This window comes from Pongo pygmaeus, chromosome 15 (genome assembly GCF_028885625.2).
Source record: "Pongo pygmaeus isolate AG05252 chromosome 15, NHGRI_mPonPyg2-v2.0_pri, whole genome shotgun sequence".
NCBI lineage: Eukaryota > Metazoa > Chordata > Mammalia > Primates > Hominidae > Pongo > Pongo pygmaeus.
This window is the reverse complement of record NC_072388.2, coordinates 65,669,072-65,690,037: the sequence shown is the minus strand read 5'-3', so window position 1 is coordinate 65,690,037 and position 20,966 is coordinate 65,669,072. Positions and strand designations below refer to the sequence as shown.

Sequence of the window (20,966 nt, the reverse complement as noted above, 5' to 3'; positions counted from 1 at the left end):
AAAAGGTTTCCAGACAACAAATCAACAAAATTGGAATTGTGTGCCTCTCAGCAGTTTAAATTGAATAAATAAATAAATGGATAGTTACTAGGTTTGCAGATTAAATCAGAACTTTTTTTTTTTTTTTTTTTAACCAGGGCATAAAAACAACCTCCAAAAAGAATAAAGTTAGTTCTACTGAGGAATGTATTCATGTGCATTTGAATAAATGCTGATTCAAAAAAGAGTCTAAGAAAGTCCTGAAAGCATGATTTTACTGTCTATACTGGCTGATAGGAGACTTATGAATTCTGGTTTCCAAGGAATCTCTGAATAAGGACAGTGATATGGTTTGGCTGTGTCCTCACCCAAATCTGGTCTTGAATTGTAATTCCCATAATCCCTATGTGTAATGGGAGGGACTTGGTGGGAGGTATTAATAATTTAATCATGGGGCAGTTACCCTCATGCTTTTCTCATGGTTCTCATGATAGTGAGTTCTCCTGAGATCTGATGGTTTTATAAGGGGCTTTTCCCCCTGTTGCTCTGTACTTCTACTTGCTGCCGCCACGTGAATAAGGATGTGTTTGCTTCAACTTCCACCATGATTATAAGTTTCCTAAGGCCTACCACACCCTGCTGAACTGTGAGTCAATTAAGCCTCTTTCTTTTACAAATTACCCAGACTTGGGTATGTCTTTATTAGTGACGTGAGAACAGACTAATACAGTAAATCTCTCATTTCTATATTTGGTACCTCTCTAGCCAGTCTGAAAGAAATAAAATAATGTAGGTCTAGTGTATCCATCCTTCTACGTAAAGTGAATTCTCTGTTTTAGCCAGAAAGATTTTATGTTTATATTTCTCTGTGCCTTGCTCATATATTTTCCTTCTTCTTTACTCCTACCATTAAGGTCTTCCTCTTTCAAAACCTGAATCCCATTCAATTGTAGCTTGAATTTTATAAAAAATTCACTCATTACCCAAGCTCTCTTTTAATCTTCCTCTTTGAATAAATCTTTTTGCCTGAATTGGCTGAATATTTCTGGTACCAGGTTTAAACTGTCTTGAATTGTCATATGACTATTTTAGGAGTATATGTACTTTAGCTTTAGGTTTGATAAAGCCCAAGGTGCTTCATAAATATTTGTTACATTGAACAAAGACAATGAATGCTGTTCTTACCAAACAGGAAGGTCCTAAGTGTGCCTATGATATGAAAAAAAAATTCTGCTTTCAGTGGACAATACAAAAATAATTATAAAACCCAGATATAAAGTGAGCTATTACTAAAAAATTATTTTTTCACATATCTGGCTGTTTCAAGACAAGTCCTTATTTTTAAGACATATCCACCAATTATGTTTGTAGTTAACAATAGCTATCAGAAGCACAATGGTTAGTAGCAAAAGTATTTGGAGCTACCATATCTAATTAGAGATAACAGGTAGTACTGTTAATTAAATGAGGAAGAAAAAGAACAAATACTGAGCGTCTACAAAGATTACAGGCATTATGTTAGATCCTTTTACATGCATTTATTGCCATTTACTACTTGAAAAATCTTGGGCAAGTCAATGAATCAATCTGTGTCAGAGTTTCTCCATCTTTAAGGCAGAGATAACAATAAATAGTACCTTCCTTATACATATCTTATTTATTTTTTTGTTTTTTAAAACGGTCTCACTCTGTCACCCAGGTTGGAATGCAGTGGCCCCATCTTTGCTCACTGCAAATTCCGCCTACTGGGTTCAAGTGATTCTCGTGATTCAGCCTCCTGAGTAGCTGGGACCACAGGCACGCAACAACATGCCTGGCTAATTTTTTTGTATTTTAGTAGACATGGGTTTCACCATGTTGGCCAGGCTGGTCTCAAAATCCTGACCTCAAGTGATCCACCCGCCTTGGCCTCCCAAAGGGCCGGGATTACAGGCATGAGCCACCACACCTGGCCTCATATGGTTGTTTTGAAGAATAAATGAGTTAACATATGCTTAAAAGAGTTATTTGCACATAGTAATTGCTATATGTAAGTATTAGTTGTTATTATTGACTATTTTTATTATTAGAATCAACAATTTTGAGATGTAGGTAGGCATCGGCTAATTTAGCAGATGAGAAAAATTAGCTAATTTAGCAGATGAGAAAACAGATTTGAACAGGTCAACTTGCCTTAAATTTCATAGTAAGTAGTAGCACTAATATTTAAATTTAGGAATTTGACTCTATAGTGTAAGCTTTTCCCACTATACCATATTGCATGCCAACGTGTTTAGACCAAGATATGACATGGGAACTATTTCATAAAATTAGGATGAGCTCCTTAAAATGGCATCAAATATAACTATCAAATCTGACCACAGAGGGATGGAACATTTTATTAAATTTAGTTTTAAATACTTCAGGTATAAGGTTTCTAGTATTCTGCTTTGTAAGCAATTTAATATTGTTAAATTATCCTATTTGCATAGAACAATTTTAAGATAGTCAAAATCTGGCCGGGCGCGGTGGCTCACGCCTTTAATCCCAGCACTTTGGGAGGCCGAGATGGGCAGATCACAAGGTCAGGAGATCGAGACCATCCTGGCTAACATGGTGAAACCCCGTCTCTACTAAAAATACAAAAATTAGCCGGGTGTGGTGGCAGGCACCTGTAGTCCCAGCTACGCGGGAGGCTGAGGCAGGAGAATGGCGTGAACCTGGGAGGCAGAGCTTGCAGTGAGCCGAGATCGAGCCACTGCACTCCAGCCTGGGCGACAGAGCGAAACTCCGTCTCAAAAAAAAAAAAAAAAAAGATAGTCAAAATCCTAGTTCAATATGATTAATTTTAGCCTTACCATGTATAACAGGTATTTTATTTTACTCAAAACAAAATCAAATTTTCTATTAAAAACAAATGATTAAATATGGTATTTTTTGCTATGCTTCTGTTAAAATGTAGGAGAATGTTTTCTGATTGTGAAAATGGCCAATATTAACTTTTAGGTGAGTTATTAAATGTAAATTCTCACTATCTTTCACAAGAGTAACAAACTGAAAATCATTAACATGTTGTTAGTAACTTAGGTCAATTTTTTCTTCTTCCCAGGGCTTATACAGTGTTCTTATTTTTGAAGCATTACAATATAAGAAAGAAAAATGACTAATGACTACATAAAATAATACCGGTCTTATAGTAAACACACACTTAAAATTATGAAATACATACATTTCAACAAATTGATTATAAAACAATTTTTATAACTTTCTTTAATTTGTACTAGAAAACTGACATTTTCATGAAAAAAATCTAATAACCTAAGTGAAAAAAATTTGCAGAAAGCTTAGATATTAATCTGCCCCAAAGCAACCTAAAAGTAGTCTATAAACAGAATATACCTTCTAAAATTCAGAGTCTTTTCCTAAGTCAGGTTTCTTTGGTATCATTTTGTAGTATTTTCCCTCTTGAAAGAGGTCATTATGTCTGATGCCTCTTCACTTCTATAATGAAACAGTTATAAGAACCCTTTTAAATAAATATTGCTTATGTCAAATTTATAGTTTCCTGGTATTTTTGCTATTTCTTCTTTTGTTTGAGTATAATCATCAATTATATCAGCATATTTTTGTTATGAGGCATTCCTAAGAATGTCAGTTTCAAATTATTTTTTCTCAGTTTAAAATTATTTTTAAGAGTGAGATTTTACCTAATGTACAACAAATTCATTGTATTAATTTTTAAAGTGCAGAATTCTATATATTATTTAGAATAAGGGATATTTTATTTTTATTATGCTATATTGTCTACTGAGACAATGGGGCAATACACTTCAATACGGCAGAAAAGCGTTTTTTCTTTGCTCCATCTAAAATTAAAAATATAAGGAAGGAAACCTAACATTATTCGGATTACTAAAGAACCAAAGGTAAAAGTGAGAAAATAAAAAAATGTGAGTAAAGATGACTTGTTGTCATCCAAAAGGCCATGGGTGGACAAACTTTTTTTGCAAAGCGTCAGATGATAAATATGTCAGGCTTTATAGGCTATGTGGTCTTGTTTACAACTTTTCAACTCTGCTGTTTTAGCCATAGACAATACATAAATAAGTGTAGCTTTGTTCCAATAAAACTTCATTTATAGACCCTAAAATTCAAATTCCAAATAATTTTCACCTCACAAATATTACTCTCCTTTTGATTTTTTCAGCCATTTAAAAATGTAAAATCTATTCTTAGCTCCCTGGACATGCAAAAAAAAGGTGACAGGCTGGATTTGGCTTGTGGGCCACATTGCTTACTCCTGTGAAAGTCTCACTCATTTTTTAACTTCAGTACCAAGCATGGCACTGAACACATATTGAGGATTAAAAACAAAAGCTTCACAAATGAACAAGTGGATGAGACATACATGTATGCTAGGCTTTTACTTAACCCTTTTACTTATGATCAAAATAATATATTAGCATACAACCCTTAATTCAATACAGCTTAGTGCTCTAAAAGTACTGAAAGTTATTTTGTGCCTTTTAAATATTTAACAGTTTAACATTTTCTAATTTACTATATTATTGAACACAGATCCTTTATGTAATACTACCTTTTTTGGACATACATTGCTTTGAAGTAATAATGGGACATAAAGGGAAAATACTTTGTATAGAAATGAGTTTTATGATCTGTGGAACTTTATAATTACTAATATTTCACTAGTGCCAATGAATTATCCAACCTTTATCAGACCAGAAAAAAATGAAATCTGGCCAGGCACGGTGGTTCATGCCTGTAATCTCAGCACTTTGGGAGGCCGAAGCGGGCAGATCACTTGAGGTCAGCAGTTTGAGACCATCCTGGCCAATGTGGCGAAACCCTGTCTCTACTAAAAATATAAAAATTAGCCGGGCTTGGTGGTGCACGCTTGTAATTCCAGCTACTCAGGAGGCTGAGGCACAGGAATTGCTTGAACTTGGAAGGTGGAGGTTGCAGTGAGCTGAGATCACGCCACTGCACTTCAGCCTGGGTGACAGAGTGAGACTCTGTCTCCAAAAAAAAAAAAAAAAAAAAGCAAGCAATCTATTATTAAAAACCAGTTTTTATTATCAAGACAAAATTCTAAAAAGTTGATGAGTGAGAATTATCATGCTTTTATATGTAAGTTTTGATAGCATCTCATATTTAGAGGCAGGGAGAAGGCTAGAAGGCATGCAAGTATCAGATGAACCATATTCTATGACGCAGGGCCTAAAAATATAAACAAATTCATAATTTAGGAAAATCAATTCTGATAGCCCTATTCCTATTAAATATATAATAAAGAAGATAAACTTTACTATACTTGATATTCTATTCTCGTTTTTAATAGACCTGGAGAGAAATCTGTTGATTAAATTTTTCATTTTATCTAGAGCTCATACCCATTGACAAAATCTTTGGATTTTTTTTTTTCATTCATCCTGTTCATCATTTTCATCCTTCATTTTTTTTCTTACAACACACACATCCACGAACAATTTTCCTTTGTGCTTTACAGATTAAGCTAATTACTGACAATTATCGACTATAAAACATTAGGATTTTAAGGGAGAAGTTTTACATTGTTTTACTTTAATCAAATTAGTATTTGTGCTTTCTACCAACAACTTCTGACCTCATTTAAAAATACTGGCAATCCTGATGTATATAATATAGGTAAATGTGTCTAGAAACGGCTTCTTCTCTTTAGATACAACTATCAAAACAGACAAATTACTATATAATTCAGGGACAAGATTATATTTTTAAATTCCTTTCTGACACATCAATGTTATATGTTAGATATTATATATAATATATAATATATAATATATTATATAATACTATTATATAATAGTAGAACTGCAACTACTCTAGGGTGTAAAGTAAAAGGGAAATTAGTAGAATTACTTTTTAGTTGGCCTATATTGATTTTATGTTTGCTTATTTATTATTTATTTTATTAGTATTATTTAATAGCCCACGACTGCTACAAACTTTTGCCATAGATATTCATATCATATGTATTTATATATACATATAAAATATGAAGTGAACCTATTAAAGATCAAATTATTCACAATCAGGTAAATTGCTTCTTTTCAAAAATAGATATTAGAGAAGACATATATATGTATATTTTAAATTCATTTAAGAAACCTCTAATATAATTTTAACTATGTAGCTGCTATAGGTATATATGAATATAAGAGCACCTCAATAGTTTTCAAATAACTGAAAAACTTTAAAATACTGCTCAATTTCTGAATAATGAAATATACAATGCCATGGAAACAGACACTTGTCAACTAGTAGTGCCAAAAAAGAAAAGAAAAAAAACCTAGATACTAGAATAGCAGAAATTCAAGGTTTCTGATTTATATAATATAGAGATGGAAGAGATCATATATGAAGCTTACCCTGTCAAAATTAAGAAATAATTTAACAAGATTTTAAAGACTTCATGGACATACTTTAAAACAAGTAAAAGGCTATAGTTGTCTATTTAGTATTACATGCAAAAAACAAAAACTATCAAATGTGTCCATTTGGTAGTTACATAAGTTACATAGCAACAAATAAAAAAAATTAACTCTTATAAATTAACTCTTACATAAAATAGCAGGAATAGTTCTCACTGAACGGTCACAGCCACCTTGGTAAATAGGTGCTTTTATTTCCCTCTCTTTATAGAAAACTAAGGCACAGAGTGGTTAAATGACTAGTCTATTAAGGTATAAGACAAAAATACATTTGGTTTTGTTCTTGGTTCCTGACTTATTATAGAACTCATAAAACCCTTGGGAATTTCCTGAGCGATAGGAGTAGAGAGTGCCTTTTGTTATTCCTAACGTACCCTCTGCATCCTCCTCATCCTGCCTTTTTTTTTTTTTTTGAGACAGGGTCTCCCTCTGTCACCCAGGCTGGAGTGCAATGTTGCGATCTCTGCTCGCCGAAACCTCTACTCTCAGGTTCAAGTGATTCTCATGCCTCAGCTACCTGAGTAGCTGGGATTACAGGCGTGTGCCACCATGCCCGGCTAATTCTTTGTATTTTTAGTAAAGACATGGTCTCACTTTGTTGGCCAGGCTTGTCTTGAACTCCTGGCCGCAACTGGTCCACCCGTCTGGGCCTCTCAAAGTGCTGGGATTACAGGTGTGAGCCACCATGCCAGGTCCAAACCTCTTCAGATCACACCTGAGTTTATGCTAATGAGACGACTTAGGGTGGGTGCCTAGATAGCCTCAGGATGGGGCTGGTCTGGTCATTGGAAAGACTAAGTTATTATGAGCATTGGAATTTTCAGTTCCACCCACTGAGGGGCGGGGTTGGAGACTGAGCTCCATAAAATATCTTGGAGCAATGGGATTCAGAGAGCTTCCAGAGTGATGAACACATCAACGTGCCGGAGGTGCGCTAAATACTGAGAGGGGGTGGAACCTCCTTGCCCCTATACCTTGCCCTGTGCATCTCCTGCATTTGGCTATTCCTAAATTGTATCCTTTATAGTAAACTGGTAAGCATAAGTAAGTGTTTCCGGGAGTTTTTGGACCTATTCTAGCAAATTATTGAATCTGAAAATGGGGGGAGTTTTGAGAACCAACTGACTTTGTAGTCAAGTAGGAGAGAATTTTGAGTAGCCTGGGGATCTGGTACTTGCCACTGGCATGTGACGTGAAGGCCATCTTGTGGACGGAGCCCTTAAATCTGCAGAGTCTAGTACTAATTCCTGGTAGGTAGTGTCAGAATTTAATTGAAATAAAAAGGACATCTGATATCTGGAGAGTTGAAGAACTGGTTGGTTCAAGTAAAAAAACCCACATAGCATCAGAAGTGTGAGTAAAAGCACTCCATCTATGGTCACCTTGTTGATAAGCAGCAGAGCCAGAATTCAAAGGTTTGAATTTTCAGCCTAGCATTTTGTATTAACTGGAAGCCCCGTAGGATACAAAACATTTTGTGATGTAAATTATTTCCCCACAATGAATTATCCAAGGAATTAAAAATAATACTGTTATTTGGTTATGAATTAATTTTCTGGTGAAATTTTTTCTATTTTTCTGTTATGAAAAAATATGAAAATATCAAACCATCACACAAAAAAAGGCATACATAAACCCAAAGTGATTTACTAAAACGCTTAAGACAGCACCCAAACTCCAAAAATCCATATCTTAACATAAGTAGTCAATGTTCTTACAAAGAAACAAAACACAAGCACACCTCTGCAGGAGATGGCTTCCTTCCCAATTGTACTTTTTCAGTTAGTCATAGCATAAAAGAAATGTAAAACTTTGCCAAAGAACCACTAACTATAGAAGCCAGAAGCTAAATAAATTGTGTAAGGATGACTTTATGCAGTTGAAGTTAACCTCTCAATACGACTCAATTTTGATTGCTTTAAAAGCCAAAACTATTTTATTTAAAACCCTAAATATAATAATATCAAAAGTTTATGTACCACGGTTTTTATATAGAGAAGTAGAAAAAAAATACTTCTTAAAATTGCATTTTCATATAGTAGAGCAGCAGTTCTCAGAGTTTGAAAGTATGGTCTATGGTCCAACAACAATGACAACATCTGCATCACCTGGGGCCTTGTTAGAAATACAGATTCTCAAGACCCATTGCAGCTTTACTGAATCAGAAACTCTAGGGGTGGGGGGTCAAGCAATTTGTGTTTTAATAAGTCCTCTGGTTGATTCTGATGCAGGCTAAAGTTTGAAAACCATTGTACTATTATAAGAAGGCCAGTAATTATTTAATAGATGCAGAGCAAAAGTACCTTGTGGAATGTTAATAAGGTAGTAGATACAATAGTGTACTGATTTGAAATAGAAAGACATAGTAAATATTAAGTTGAAACTGATCCAAGAAACACTTTTGGGCGGTTGGGGAGGTAAAGGAAACAATGTCACAAGTGGTGATATAATTTTATGTATGGCTCTGAGGTGACAACTGTGGTTTATGGCTTCCTTAAAGAAAAAATACATCCCCCCCATATTAGTTAATAGTGCTTATTCTTCATTCTTTCCCTAATTTTTCTTCCTATATATAAAATAGTTGAAGATGATTCCTGTGGTCTTAAGCCTAGATATTAATTCTAATTTTGGGCTCATTAAATTCTGCATTTAAATGCTGTTCACATTTAGAATTGTGGAAAATATATTCCTTTTCAACAAAAGTACTGTAAAATCAGTACATTCTATTGCAGTCATCTTACTGTAATTTTAGACAAATGAAAAGGGTACCTCAAGAAAAGAACTGTATTGACTAAGCACATCAGACCAGATGCCATGCTAACCATCAGAATTCTGCTATCACTTCCTTTGGAAATGTGCCTGAAATTAGGCTGACATCAAGAAAATGACAGATTACCTCTGGACTAGTTTAATCTTCCTCATATTGTATCATTTCTAGTTTAAGCCCAAAGAAAAAAAGTCAGGAAACATTTTTCACAATTCATCCACAGCAAAATTTTCACATTATTAGAACTACAAGTCATTTGTTATGCCTAGCAAAGTTATAAAAATAATATAAACATAGTAAAAAGGATTAAAAAAACCATGATTAGTTTAATCCTTGAATATGAAAAGGCATGTACTCTCTCACCTCTGGAGTGACATCTCGTGGTGCAAATCCTGTTCCTCCAGTTGTTAATATCAAATTAAGTTCCTTTTCATCACACCAATCTATCAGGGTTTCCTGAAAGAAAACAATAGTATAGTCATGTGCAGAAAAACTTGCCTGCTTGCTCAAAACATCCCAGTCCTGGGACACTTTGTATTCAACGAGGAAACACAGATTCTTTTCAACAGTCAGTAAGAAAATTTCTAAGCACAATTCATGGAACAGTTTCACTCTTGATCAAAAGGCACTGAAATTTTGAGTACTTATTTTATTAATTATAGAAAATGAGGATGCAAGTATCAAATTCTTGAAAGTAAATAAAACATAAGAAAACCGTAAATAAAGAGTTTATAATTAATGGCTTATCTGAAGTTCTTTTCAGCCATTCAAAATGCACTACTATGACAGTTATACAGATTAGAATTACATGTCATAAAATTTTGGAGCTAGAAGGGTCTTTAGCAGATTTGCCTCTTTATTTTCTAAAGAGACAACTGAAGTACAATGTGCTTAAATAATTTACAAAGTTACACACCTAGTCTGTAACAAAGTGAAACTAGGATCTCCATCTGCTGACTTTTCCTATTCTTGCTAATTCTATCAACCCATTCTACATTTTAGCTATTTGCTAAAAAGGGCAATTAAGTGCTCATTAAATTATAATCATATACTTGCATTGGTATTACATTGTTTCATTACATTTTTACAATTCAGAGTCAAAATTTAAAAATAGAATTTTATCATTTAATTGCAGATAACTGTTGTGAAATACAAATAGCAGGCTGATACCAAGATGTACAATACAGTCCCCACAATTCTCAAATTCATCAGTGACACAAAATGTAGGATGATTATTTAGAATAAATCCAAGACCTAAAAAATGATTTTTTCCTTTTCTTTGCAGATTTGTGTTTTATTCTGGTATCACAGAAATGCAGAGCTCAGAGCTCCAAATGAAGGGAACTTTTCTGTGCAATGATTAATTAATGGCAACAAACTATTTCTAAAAACACAAATTGTAGATAACTGAGAGCCCATCTAAAGAACTTTGATCCCTGATATAATTTTGTTCTGAGGAAAGCCCCTCAAAAATCAATGATTATAATAAAGGTGCTTATAAAGTGGTTTCATAAACCGAAGTTAAAACTTCAATTGTCTGTGCTTCATTTTAAAAAGCAGAAAAGCTTAAATACTCACTCTTATAAATAGCTCTCTATTCTTTCTGGTATATTAAAAAAGCAGCTGGGTGCAGTGGCTCATGCTTGTAATCCCAGCACTTTGGGAGGCTGAGGCGGATGGATCACGTAAGGTCAGGAGCTCGAGAACAGCCTGGCCAACATGGCAAAACCCCATCTCTACTAAAAATACAAAAATTGGCCAAGCATGGTAAAGCGCGCTTGTAGTCCCAGCTACTCAGGAGATTGAGGCAAGAGAATCACTTGAACTCGGGAGGCGGAGGTTGCAGTGAGCTGAGATCACGCCACTGCACTACAGCCTGGGTGACAGAATGAGACTCTGTCTCAAGAAAACAATAAACAAAAAACAAAACCACGGTTGATACCACAACTCAGCAATGTGTAGATTAACCATCTTTGTTTTCCGACTGATGTATCCTAGAACACCTTAGATCTCTTTGTAATATTCCTTTAAGTACTTCGATTATAGTAGTGAAATGCCTGTGCCACAGTTTTCTCACCTCTGATCACAATCCATTTATATCAAATCTTGATAAAAAGTGATATGAAATCCAAGTCGCATCAACAAAATATCTCAACACCAAAATGTTTATCTATATCAAATACCAGCTTTCAGTATTAAGAGGGTATTCAAACTTTTCAAATTTTAAGATGCTAATAAACATAGTAAAAATGGTCCCTTTATACTGAAGAATGCTACTGTTTTGCCTCAGATAATACTTCCTTATAACATAATTCATCTGTTGACTAAGTAAACATTTATGAAGTACCTACCATGTATTAAGTGTTAAAAGTTAAAAATAAGAGGAACACTGACTCAGATTTCAAAGAGCTAATAGTCAAGTAATGGTTCTCAACCTTGGGTGCACAATGGAATTAATTATCTGCGGAGCTTTAAAAAATACTTGGGTCTCACCTCTTTGGTATAGCCTGGGCACTGGGATTTTTAAAAGCTTCCCAGGTAATTCTAAAATGTAGCCAGCAACTGAAAACTACTAGTCTAAGGAGACAATCTGTTCAATTACTCAAGGGTAAATTTCACAGATAGTTCGGTAGGCCCAAAAAGATTTCATACAGTTTAAAATCAGTTGGCGGGATGCAGTGGCTCACGCCTGTAATCCCAGCATTTTGGGAGGTTGAGGTGGGTGGATCACGAGGTCAGGAGTTCGAGGCCACCCAGGCCAAGATGGTGAAACGCCGTCTCTACTAAAAATACAAAAATTAGCCGGGCTCGGTGGCGGGTGCCTCTAATTCCAGCTACTTGGGAGGCTGAGGCAGGAGAATTGCTTGAACCAGGGAGGCGGAGGTTGCAGTGAGCTGAGAATGTGCCACTGCACTCTAGCCTGGGTGACAGAGCAAGACTCTGTCTCGAACAAACAAACAAACAAAAATCAGTTTTATTACAGTAATATTACTAAAGTTTTTCTATTTCCAGGATGGATAACTGGTAATACTTAATGTATAGATTTCTTTCACTTGAATAACATTTGTAATCTTGAGAGCAATTAAGAATCTATTCAAGCATTTGGGAGGTAATATTTTGTTGGCCAACATAGCTAATTTGATATATGGCAGACTTCATGTGAGCAAAAATTTTAGTAAGGCTTTTAGATTTTAAGACAAAATAGAAATCCTATCATTCAGTCACTTGTTTTTCAAAACAAAAGAATTCTTCCTCACCCACCAGTATAAGAATACCAGTTTTCCAGGCCCCTAGTTGTCATGCATCTGATTCATTAATTCATTTAACAAGAAAATATTTCAGGGCAAACTTTTATTCAGGTACTTCCTTAGAGAACAGCAATGCAAAGATAAATAAGGCAGTATCTCTGGTCTCAAGGATTCAGTCAAGTAGAGGAGCTCTTAGTCTATAGTTGTCTAGAATCTTGTTACTAAAAGTATGATCTGAGAACTGGCACCAGTGGTGTCACGGAATTAGAAATACACAATTCGAAGTTCCATCCAAGATCTACTGAATCAGAAGGTGCATTTTAAGAAAGATACCTCAAGGTGATATATGTATACATATTAAACTGAACTATGTGCCACATTAGATACTGAGCCTTTTTATTCTATCATGTTAAGAAAGCAGTTTATTTTAGCTATTTACTGTACCAACTTATTAAATTTATCTTATTTAACTTAGTAATTTATCTTAGCTTAGTTAGAAAGCAATTTATCTTGCCATATTTGTTTTTGCACCTGTTAGATCCACTTTATTCTGAGAAAACTTTAATATTCAGCTGCCTCTACCAAATAAGAGGTCATTGAAGATTTTTTCATGAAAGCAACTTATGAAAAGTCCCTCTGCATCTGTTGCAAAAGTGAGGCTGAGGACATTGTTTATTTTAGTGATTAACTTTTCCTTATGTGGAGGATATTTCTTAAAAAAATTATTGCCTTGCATTTCTAGTATTCCATTCCATTCATCTTCAGTAGAATAAAGGTGTATCACAAAAATCCGCCTCCTAATATCTCATAAAATCAACATAAAAGAGTAAAAACCAGAGGAAATACCTCCACAAGCAACAACCAAATAAGCAAACGACATAGCTTCATAAGTCTCAAAGGCTGGATGGTTAAGGACAGAAACAAAAGATCTTTGAGACACACAGTTCTCCATTTTGAGGCTCCTAATGCTACTCTGGACTCCAAAGAGTTCATAATGGTGAATTCTCAAAATCTTAAAAATTCTCATGAATACTTCTAAATCTACAGAGATGCAAACTAAAAGAGACTCCATATCTTTTTCTTACTGTAAGCAGCTTCTATAAGAAACATGCAATGGAGGGCTGATGGCATTCAAGATGAAGATTCTAGAAATGAATGCACACTGAAATGGAAAACTAATCTTAAACTTGATGACACTCCCCACATAATCATGAGCTAAACCCTTATCTAGGAAGAAAGATTCTAGCACTGGACATTAATAAAATTTCAGAAGAGCAGAGTATTCCAACAAAGACTATATGTTGTCTCTGGTTCCTTGCTTCCCCTATTTTTTTCTGTACAAGTTCCAGATCTGATACAGTCTGGGCTGACTTTTTGTTTTTCTTCCTACATCTCTGCAACAAGTTTGAAATAAGCACTAGTTTGAGGACTGGATATTGTTTTATCAGTTTTTTTTCTGAAAATCATACAATAAACAGAAATTTGAAGGTAAGGAGAGGGTAGGTGGTAAGAAATGTAATAGTGCAAATATCCTTATCTTTCATAGCAAGGATTCAACCAATCCTGTCTAAGGTTTAACATATAGTTAACATATGACTGTGACCTATTAATGATTTTCCTATTTTTTAAAATTTAGAGGGATTTCAGCATATAATATCTCTTGTAATAAAAAATAGTTGTTTCAAAGTCAATAGGCTCTTTTACTCAGTTCCCTTTTCTTCTGTTTAAGTGTAAATAAATGCTACTATGTATTAGCTTCAGAAAATTATCCTAATTGTTTATATAGCTATGTCTTTCACTTATTTAAACATCCATACATTCTTCTAGCTACATAATAGGCACTGAAAGATGTTGGAATGTTTTATAAACAATGTTAAATATTGATTACTCTTGGGTAGTTAGCTTTGAAGTACATTTTATTTTTTTACTGCCTTTTTACATTTTTGCCTTGTTTGAATTCTTTGTAATTTGTATGTATCATTAAAAAATAAAGGGATTTCAATAGCTAACGTGGTCCTAAGCAAAAAACAAAACAAAAACAAAAAACAAAAACAAAAAAACAAAGCTGGAGGCATCCCGCTACCTGACTTCAAACTATACTATAGGGCTACAGTAACCAAAACAGCATGGTATTGGTTGAAAAAGACACATGGACCAATGGAACAGAATAGAGAACCCTAAAATAAGACCACACACCTACAACTGTCTGATCTTTGACAAACCTGACAAAAAAAAGCAATGGGGACAGAACAGAGAACCCAGAAATAAGACCACACACTTACAACTCTCTGATCTTTGACAAACGTGACAAAAACAAGCAACAACCTATTCAATAGAAGGTGCTGGGAGAACTGGCTAGCCATATGCAGAAAATTGAAACTGGACCCCTTCCTTACACCATATACAAAAATTAACTCAAGATGGATTAAAGACTTAAATATAAAACCCAAAACTATAAACACCCTGGAAGACAACCTAGGCAATACCATTTAGGACATAGACATGGGCAAAGAATTCATGACAAAGAAACTAAAAGCAATTGCAACAAAAGCAAAAATTGACAAATGGGATTTAATTAAACTAAAGAGCTTCTGTATAGCAAAAGAAACTATCAAAAAAGTAAACAGACAACCTACAGAATGGGAGACAATTTTTTTGCAAACTATGCATCTGACAAAGTTCTAATATCCAGCATTTGCAAGGAACTTAAATAAATTTACAAGGAAAAAACCCATTAAAAAGTGGGGAAAGGACATGAACAGACACTTCTCAAAAGAAGACATACATGTGTCCTATAAGCATATGAAGAAAAGCTCGACATCACTGATTAGCAAAATGCAAATCAAAACAACAATGAGATATCATCTCATGCAAGTCAGAATGACTATTACGAAAAAGTCAAATAATAACAGATACTGGCAAGGTTGTGGAGAAAAAGGGACACTTTTACACTGTTGGTGGGAGTGTAAATTAGTTCAACTATTGTGGAAGACAGTGTCACGATTCCTCAAAGACCTACAGACAGAAATACCATTCGACCCAGAAATCCCATTACTGAGTATATACCCAAATGATTACAAATTATATTATAAAGACACATGCACATGTATGTTCATTGCAGCACTATTCACAATAGCAAAGACATGGAAACAACCCAAATGCCCATCAATGACAGACTGAATAAAGAAAATGTGGTACCTATACACCATGCAATACTATGCAGCCACAAAAAACAATGAGATCATGTTCTTTGCAGGGACACGGATGGAGCTCGATCCCATTATCCTTAGCAAACTAATGCAGGAACAGAAAGCCAAATAGCACTTGTTGTGACTAAGAAGTGGAAGCTAAATGATGAGAACACATGGGGGAACAACACACAGTGGGGCATGTTGAAGGGTGGAGGGTGAGAGGAGGAAGAGAAGCAGGAAATATAACTAATGGGTACTAGGCTTAATACCTGGTGATGAAATAATCTGTACAACCAACCCTCATGACATATGTTTACCTATGTAACAAACCTACACATTCTACACACGTACCCCTAAACTTCAACTTAAAGTTAAAAGAAAGAGGGATTATAAACATTTATTCATTCTTCATTCTGATACTTAGTACTCATGGTCAGTAAGTTTAGAAATAAATTTTATACTTAATAATTACACATATACTACTGTGGAAAATTAAATATGGTCATACAGTCATTGTAAATCCTTCTGTCAGGAGGTGGGGTCTATTTCCACAACCCTTGCAACTGGGCTGGATTTCTGACTTGATTTGATCAATGGAATGGAGCAATTAGTCATGGTATGGCAGTTCTGAAGCCTAGGTTTCAAAAGGTTTCCATTCTTCTGTCTTCACTCTTTGGTAAACTTCTACTACCATGTCAGGAAGGCTGGGCTAGACAATGGAATGATGGGTGACCATTTGGAGAGAAAGGTCTAGTGGAATATTCAGCACCAAGGTCCCACACATCTGAGTGAGGCTTAGATTCTCCAGACCCAACTGAGGTGACATTATTTCAGCCACATGAGTGACCTTGGACTCATGTGGCTGAAATAATGAGACGAGAGGAAGATATTCCCACTAAGAAAGCCCAAACTTGTGAAAAATAACAAATCACTATATGTGTTAAAGCCACCAAATTTTGTGGTGGTTTTTAATATAACAATACAATACAAAAACAACTAATTTCACAGTTAACATTTTGGCATCCTCTTCTTTTTCTGACTATTTCCAATTTATATTTCAAAAGTTTATCTTTTATAAAAAGCTTCAGAATAGTTCTAAAGGTAAGCTTGATGTGTTATATTTAAATAAATTGGCACAAAGTCTTAAGAATATGATTATATAAGTTAATTTTCAGTTTAAGAACATGCAAATACCTAGTATGTGCAATGACTATGCCTAGCATGTGTCATAAATAAATATATATATGTATACACATACACAAACACACACATATATTATTTTAAAAACCATGACAAATGTGCTTGATGTTACAGATGTCAGAGATATGAACAAATTAATAATAGATCAGTATATTAACATAATAGATCAGTATATTATGGTGTTATTAGAGATCGTATACCCTTTTTAAGAAAACTGTTTCGGAAATACTACATGTATTTATAAATATATAATGTTTTCTTTACATTTACATTATTTAACAATAAAAAACATGATTATAGAAATTTTTTGCAAAATTATTGTTGCCAAAGAGTAAACAACTCATCAAAGAGAAAAACAGGGACAGTAATAGAGCTAAGAGAGAGTAAGTTTACATAAGTCATCATTCTCTGTATCTATCTGGAGTCTTATACTCATCCATTATAAAAGACATTTTTTCTGTCTCAATCTCTTTGAGTTCAGCTTTGATTTTGGTTATTTCTTGTCTTCCACTAACTTTGGGATTTGTTTGCTCTTGGTTCTCTAGTTCTTTTTAGTTGTGATGTTAGATTGTTAACTGGAGATCTTTCTAAGTTTTTGATGTGGGCATTTGGTGCTATAAATTTCCTTCTTAACACTGCCCTTATCTGTGTCCCAGAGATTCTGGTATGTTGTATCTTTGTTCACATTAGTTTCAAAGAACTTATTGATTTTTGCCTTAATTTCATTATTTACCAAACAGTCATTCAGGAGCAGGTTATTCAGTTTCCATGTAATTGTACAGTTGTGAGTAAATTTCTCAGTCTTAATTTCTAATTTGATTGCACTGTGGTCCTAGAGATTGTTTGTTATGATTTCAGTTCTTTTGTATTTCCTCAAGAGTGTTTTACTTCTGATGATGTGATCAATTTTAGGGTATATGCCATGTGACAATAAGAATAATGTAAATTCTGCTGTTTTTGCATGGAGAGTTCTGTAGATATCTATCAGGTCCATTTGACTCAGGGCTGAGTTCAGGACCTGAATATTTGTTAATTTTCTTTCTCAGTGATCTGTCTAATATTGTCAGTGGGGTGTTAAAGACTTCCACTATTATTGTGTGGGAGTCTAAGTGTCTTTGAAGGTCCCTAAGAACCTACTTTATGAATGTGGGTGCTCCTGTGTTGGTGCATATATATTTAGGATATTTAGATCTTTTTGTTGATTTGAACCTTTTACCATTACCTAATGCCCTTCTTTTTCTTTTTTAACCTTTGTTGGTTTAAAGTCTGTTTTGTCGGAAAGTAGAACTGCAACCCTTATCATTTTCTGTTTTCCATTTGCTTGGTAGATCTGTTTCCATCCCTTTTTTTTGAACCAATGTGTGCCACTGTATATGTGAGATGGGTCTCTTGAAGACAGCATATCGGTCTTGGTTCTTTATCCAGCTTGCCACGCTGTGTTTTTAATTGGGGCATTTAGCCCATTTACATTTAAGGTTAGTATTGGTATGTGTGGATTTGATCCTGTCATCATGTTAGCTGGTTACTTTGCAGACATATGTGGTTGCTTTCTAGTGTCACTGATCTGTGCACTTCAATGTGTTTTTGTAGTGGCTGGCAATGGTCTTTCCTTTCCACACTTAGTGCTTCCTTCAGGAGCTCTTGTAAGATAGGTCTGGTAGTAACAAATTTCCTTAGCATTTGCTTGTCTGAAAAGGATCTTGTTTCTCCTTTGCTTATAAAGTTTAGTTTGGACGGACATGAAATTCTGGATTGGAATTCCTTTTAAGAATACTGAATATTGGGCCCCAGTCTTTTCTAGCTTGCAGGGTTTCAACTGAGACGTCTGCTGTTAGTTGGATGGGCTTCCCTTTGTAGGTGACCTGACCTTTCACTCTAGCTGCCTTTAACATGTTTTCTTTCATTTTTACTTGGGAGAATCTGATGATTACCTGTCTTGGGGATGATCTTCATGTGAAGTATCTTATTGGAGTTCTCTGCATTTCCTGAATCTGAATGTTGGCCTCTCTAGCTAGGTTGGGGAAGTTCTCATGGATGATACCTGAAACATGTTTTCCAAGTTGGCTCCATTATCCCCGTCTCTTTCAGAGACACCAATCAGTCGCAGATTCAATCTCTTTACATAATCCCATATTTCTTGGAAGTTTTGTTCATTCCCTTTCATGCTTTTTTCCCCTTTCTATTCTAGTCTGCCTGTCTTATTTAAGAAAGCCAGCCTTTAAGCTCTGAGATTCTTTCCTCAGCTTGTTCTATTCTGCTATTAATAATTGTGATTGCATTATGAACTTCCTGCAGTGTGTTTTTCAGCTCTATCATGTTGTTTATGTTCTTTTCAGTACTGGCTATTTTGTCTGTCAACTCCTGCCACGTTTTATCATGATTTTTACCTTCTTTGCACTGAGTTTCAACATACTCCTGTAGCTCAATGATCTTCATTTCTACCCATATTCTGAATTCTATTTCTATCATTTCAGCCATCTGAGCCTTGCTGGAGAGATGGTGTGGTCATCTGGAAGAAAGAAGGTACTCTAGCTTTTTGAGTTTTCAGCATTCTTGCACTGATTCTTTCTCATCTTTGTGGGCTTATGTATCTTCAATCTTTGAGGTTGCTGACCTTTGGATTTTTTTTCTTTTATCCTATTTGATAACCTTGAGGGTTTGATTATGGTATAAGATGCATTTGGCTGACTGGAAGAATCCAATCTTGTTTTTGGAACATTTTAGGAGGCCAATGCTCAGCTCCCAACTCCTGGACTGTGTGCTCTAACTCTGGGGGACTTGCATTGGGCCCCAGTTTGACCTCTTTGAGGTTGAGTCCATTGTGTTGGGGGTTCTGAGGTACAGCATCTGCAGAAGAGTGCTAACAGATGCAGGTGTGCCTACCTCCCTGCAGGTGTTCACCATAGTGGTGGAGGCAACAAAGCTGGTGGGGGATGGGGGGCCCCTGCTAGAGATTGTGCTGTTGCACTGGAGGTGGTGTTGGCTTGGGGGCGGGGTGCTGACCAGCATAGAGTGAGTGCCTTCTCTGTGCCCCTCAAATAAGAGTGATTGTTCAGGGTGTGGGATGATCCGCTGTTCTCTGTGCAATGTTAGTGCAAGGGTGGGGTGCTGGCAGGAGTGAGACTTGCCAGCTCTGTGCTTACCAAGGGTGTCTGCAATGGTGGTCAGCAAGGGAGGAGGGCAGACTGCGTTCCTGTGTGCTGGCTGGGCAAGTAAAGCAAAAGCCACCTGTGTAGACATGCATCAGCAAAGTGATGTAGGGAGTGCCATGGGTCTGGGAAAGCTGCACAGGCTGGGGAGGGAGCGTGCAGGCTGGTGAGTGGCCATAGGGATGCCTCATCAAAACTCTCTACTGGTCAGGCATGGTCCATCAGTGCTGAAGCTATGGCGTGGGGACCCAGGGACCTCAAGACTGCCCTGTCAGCAGACATGGCCAGGCTAGGGCCCCAGGATAGGCCAGCAGACCAAGGAGGGCTCAGGTCAGACCAGCCCTGTCTGCTGCGCAAGACTGCCCTGGACAGATCAGGTCCAACAGTTCCCCTAGGACTAAAGTCTCTTATGGGAGCAAGTCAAGTCTAGGGGGATGGCTGTCCCTGGCCATGCTCCACTACAGTTACTTCTGCACCAAACCCTCTGGGCTCCACATCAGCTGGCTTGCTGCCCTTAAGACTTCCCTAAGTAACTCTCCCTGCCACCTCATGTGTCTGTGGTGGTTGAGGGGTCCCCTCCTGCTGGGGTTCCAGAGGCCCATGGTGAGAGCGGGTTGCTCCTTGCCAGTTCAACTCACCCATGCTCCTGGAGCTGTTGTGGTTCAAAAATGAGTCCTGGTGCACAAAAGTCCATGCAGCGTTCCCAGCTTTCTCTTCCTTTAGCCCAGCTTCTATGTCTTCTCCTGGTCCACTCTTGATGCCTTCCCTGTAAAGATCTGTTAAAAGCATGCCTGTTGTCTCAGTACTTCCATGGGAGCTGTTCCACTTGTCTGTGTCTAGTCGGCCATCTTCCCCTTGCCCCTGCAAACCATTCTTTTAGTGTTTTTGTTGCCATTTGTTTGAATTCAATTATAAAATAATTATAAAAGTTATTAATTTGAGTTTATAATAGGCACTATTAG

General features: G+C 36.0%; 1 protein-coding gene across 13 annotated transcripts in view; it reads right to left on the bottom strand.

Annotated features, from left to right (window-relative positions):
• The window catches only part of GPHN (gephyrin), a 682,735-nt gene that overhangs the window by 349,768 nt on the left and 312,001 nt on the right, over positions 1–20,966 (bottom strand). For all 13 annotated transcript variants that reach the window (XM_054448596.2, XM_063651689.1, XM_063651690.1 and 10 more), the window contains exon 4: positions 9,580–9,672. In XM_054448596.2, coding sequence (XP_054304571.1) covers positions 9,580–9,672 — 93 coding nt within the window. The remainder of the gene's footprint in view (positions 1–9,579; positions 9,673–20,966) is intronic.